Here is a 4563-nt window from a genome sequence, read left to right as displayed (position 1 = left end):
ATACGTCGTTAATCTTCGTGTTGATGTATGCGATCCCCCATTCATCCTTTTTCTCTGCCAAACTTTCCGGTTCTGCAAGAATCTGGGATGTCTGTGGCCTGACGTCGATCGATGTTGCGTTGTTGGCGTTGATCGATGGTGATGTCGTTGCTTCTTTCTCAAGAATGTGCTGCATACTCTCAATCTCTGTCCTCATCTCTGTCATACTTCTGAAAAGCTCATTGTAACCTCTGTTCAAAGGTTGCTAAGTGTCATCTACCAATGTCTTGTGTTAATCTCCTAGTTTTTCCTGAGCTCCACAAATACCAGTCACCATCTCATTAATCTCATCCTTGGTGTAGATCTCTGGTGCCAGTTTTGTAGGTGTGAAAGAAGTGGCATGTTCTGGAAGACATATGTGTCTCTCCTCAAATAGGTATGCTCTCTCCAGAATTTTTCTGATGTTGTCCTTGGTAACAGGGATCATCTCACCAGCTACGCTCCTTGCATATCCAGACTCATCTCTGTAGACACCATATTCGTCCTTCTGTTCCCATCTGAACTTTCTGCCTCCATAGATGTCATAAGCGCGACGTCCACATTCGTAACGTCAGTCGATCGATGGTGAAGGTGCCCTGTCGAACGATGTAAGAGCATCTTTGTCGACCGATGTTTGGCCTACTGGTTGGCACGATTGGTGTGAACCAATTTCTGTTGCGTCGGCCCTTGGATGTTCGTCTGGAACAGCTGGGATGTTGTCTGGAATGTTGCGTTGCTGCAAAAACAAGTAGTCTGGTCCATTGGCCAACTGAAGAATATTTGATATGTCCTCCCTGGATACTTGTAGAATTCTCCCATCCATAGCTCTTGCATGGCCATCTGGGTCCCTGAAAATACCAAATTCATCAGGAGTTAGAAAACCGTAATCAATACTCATATTCTTCTTAGTAAATAAAGAAAGTTTAGGTTTAGAATGAGAATCGATCGATGTTGATATTGGAGTATCGATCGATGGTAGACGTTTGTCTGCTGAATTAGGGTTTTTGGATCGAATGCTCTTCTGTGATGTTCCTTCTGATTTGTTTGTGGGAGCATTCATCTTTTCTGCTATGGTATCGTGAGAAGTAATCTGGGGTGCAAAACTCCTTATATAGGTATTGGTAAACCTACTTCGAATTGGAATATTTCCTTTTTCCTTTTCAAAGGCGGCGGCTCTAATATCGATCGATGTACCTGGTGTGGTATTGATCGATGCATAAGATCGTTTTGCTTGATGAGGGTGGGTATCAACCGATGCTGAGTAGGCTTTGTCGATCGATGGTGGAGACGTGTTGTTGAAGGAATGTCTTGAATATCGTTCATCCTGCATAGCAATCTCTATAGATCTTTCCTTCCAGTAATCCTCATCATACTCCTCAGTAGGATCCTCATTGGATGAAGGAATTACAGTCTCTACTGCAAAACTTTCATGGAATCCACTGTCTGCCCAACTGCCTATGGAATAGTCATCACGTCCTTTTTTGTTGGGTTGTTGAAAGGCAAAGTCTGGATAAAACTGATCTGGTAATGTGAAGTGGTCTACCGGATGCTTCCCGTCGAGCGACGTGGGATAGTGTTCATCGGTCGTCGGTGACTCATTGGAATCGATCGATGACGCAATGTGAGTGTCGATCGATTCCGAGTACTCTGGACGTGGATACCAAAACGTGGATAGTAAAGCTATGCACTAGGACATGGACATCTTAACACAAAGGTCGTTGGATGATACCTTTAAGAGATTGTTCTTCGCCATAGTCTCCGGGAAGGAGAAACCCACGTTTCCACCGAGACTCCCACCGTCACCGGATCGAGTTTTGGTTCTAACTCGCCAAAGGTCTCATCTTTCGATCCGATGTACACCGATCTGGTGGAGACTTCCCTCGTGACCACATCCAATCCAACGCTACTAGCTCTCGATCTTCGATAATACAGCTCGATCAGAGTTGTCTTATCCATTGGAGCTCGATCAGAGTTGTCTTATTGGAGATCAAAAGCTAATTGCGTTGGATTCGATGTCGTCACGGGGTAAGTCTTCAGCAGATCGGTGTACAACAGTTCGGAAGATGAGACCTTTAGCCAGTTAGAACCGCTCGATCGTGGTGGTGGTATCGGCACCGCCGGTGACGGCAGGAGTAACGGTGGAAATGTGGTTATGTGGGTTTCTCCTTCCCGGAGACTATGGCGAAGAACAAGCTCTTAAAGGTATCAGCCAATGACCTCCATGTTAAAATGTCCATATCCACAACTAATGTATAACTCTACTATCCACGTTTAGTGTCCACATCCATACTTAATTTTGATTACACGTTAATATATATATATATGAAAATAGATCTTAAAAGATAGAGAATTTTATATATAATTTATTATGACAAATATTTTTATTAATACATTTTAGAATTTGAAAATAAACTAAATGAAAACATAAAGTGAAATAAGAAAAGGAGATAGATTGATGAGAAGAAAAACATCTCTTATATTAGAAACGTTAAAGACAATGAAATTTTTTTTTTGAACAAAAAAATGACAATGGGACAATGAATAAGGTCTAGGGTCATAAGAATCTTTTTGATAAGAGAAAATGTGTTTCAAGCACTATGTGTTCTATAGTGTAATTGGAATGTGAGAAAATGTCTCTAGACGTAAAAAAATTCATGTTTCATTGGACTTGCCTAGAATCGTCATGAATTTCCAGTGAACTCGTACCAGATCTTGATAGTGTTCCCGATAACACTCGCTTTGCCCCTTCCAGCCATTTTGGTTGGTTAAGTAGGATCTTTTCTCCTGCCAAGCCAACGTATTCCATTCAAGAAAAAAACAAACAATTAAAAAAAAAAAACAACCAAATTATGTGGAGACAGTACGTTCTACGAACGTCGTTTCAGTGAGGCTTGGAATTCTATGATCGAGCAATATGGCTCTCAAGAATTCGACCTATCACAACAATCGAGCAGCTGCATTGTCGAGAGAGGCTGGATCCAAATTATAGAGAGGCTCGTCAACGGTTTAGCCTTGTTTCTGTTTAGGTAAAACTGATTTTGCTTCTACACTGTTTTTTATTGAAAAGAGAAATTATATCTAACATTTGAGTCTATGATTTGGTTGCAGCTTAGGTCACTTCGATGATGCTAGGAAACTTGTGAAGGAATCATCATATGTTGGTTTAGGAAATATTGAAAGTGTTATTACTAATAGGACTAAGAGTTATCTAGTCTTATATATATTGAAGCATATGTTGTTGAATCACTAACGAATTGTTTAGTGATTAAACTTTAGTTTTTGAATTATTTTACTAAAGCAATACGAAAGTGATTTGAGAATTCGATTCCTTGATTTCTATATTGGTATCGGAGCAAACCTGTAAGCGAAACCAAAACCTGTAAGCGAAAGATAAAACCAAGAAGACGACCATCATGGACGTAAAAGACGAAACCGAGACAAGCAACAAAGAAACCGGACCCTCGTCCATCAAGTTCCCGATGCTCAGTTCTTCCAACTACATTGTTTGGGCTATGAGGATGAGAATCGCCCTCAAAGTTAATAAAGTTTGGGAAACAATTGACCCTGGAAACAAACATGAAGAGAAAGAAAATATGGCTATTGCTTTGATCTTTCAATCCATACTCGAGGCATTAACGTTGCAAGTAGGAAATCTCGATACAGCCAAAGCCTTTTGGGACGCAATTCAAATTAGACATGTCGGGGCTGAGAGGGTACGAGAAGTACGCTTACAAACACTAATGGTAAATTTCGACAAACTTAAGATGAGGGAAGAAGATAGCATTGATACATTCATCGGAAAGTTAACCGAAATCTCATCAAAATCAGCCTCTCTAGGAGAGGACGTGAACCAAAACTTGTCAAGAAGTTTTGAAAAGTTTACCAAGAAAGAAGTACTCTCATATGGTTGCATCTCTAGAACAAGTTTTGGATCTTAATACAACTAGCTTTGAAGATATAGTTGGAAGATTGAAGGCATATGAAGAGAGAATAAGCGAAGAAGAGGAAGAACAGAATGACGATCACGGGAAGCTGATGTATGCTAATATTGAAACTCAGCAAGAGAGTTATGGGAATAATAGAGGAAGAGGACGTGGTGGACGAGGCAACTGGAGAGGATGTAGAGGCCAAGGACGTTTTGGAGGATTCCATACTCGGAAAGATGCTTGGAAACAGGGTCAAAACAGAGATAAAAGTCACATAACATGCTTCGGTTGTGACAAGCTCGGTCATTATGCATCTGAGTTCCCTGATAAGTTGCTTAAGTTACAAGAAACAGTTGAGAAGAAGGATAAAGATACACAAGAAGCGGATAAGCTAATGATGCATGAAGTGGTGTATCTTAATGAACAAAAGGTGAGACCAACCATCTTTGAGACTGAACAAAACATGGAGAACTTGTGGTATCTAGACAATGGAGCAAGCAATCACATGAGCAGAAATCGATTGTTCTTCTACAAACTTGATGAAGACGTTACAGGAAAGGTCCGCTTTGGTGACGATACATCGACATCAAAGGAAAAGGTTCAATCAGGTTTGTACTAA

The 4563-nt window shown here is 40.6% G+C and overlaps 1 protein-coding gene across 1 annotated transcript; it reads left to right on the top strand.

Annotated features, from left to right (window-relative positions):
• Positions 1–3431: 3431 nt before the first annotated feature.
• On the top strand, positions 3432–4563 carry LOC106354980. The gene is made up of 2 exons (XM_013795012.1): positions 3432–3885; positions 3938–4563. Exons 1-2 carry the CDS (start codon positions 3432–3434, stop codon positions 4561–4563), a joined length of 1080 nt encoding a protein of 359 aa, XP_013650466.1.

This window comes from Brassica napus, chromosome C5, assembly GCF_020379485.1.
Source record: "Brassica napus cultivar Da-Ae chromosome C5, Da-Ae, whole genome shotgun sequence".
NCBI classification, from domain to species: Eukaryota; Viridiplantae; Streptophyta; class Magnoliopsida; order Brassicales; family Brassicaceae; genus Brassica; species Brassica napus.
The sequence above is the reverse complement of the archived record's forward strand: the minus strand, read 5'-3'. Positions and strand labels throughout refer to the sequence as shown.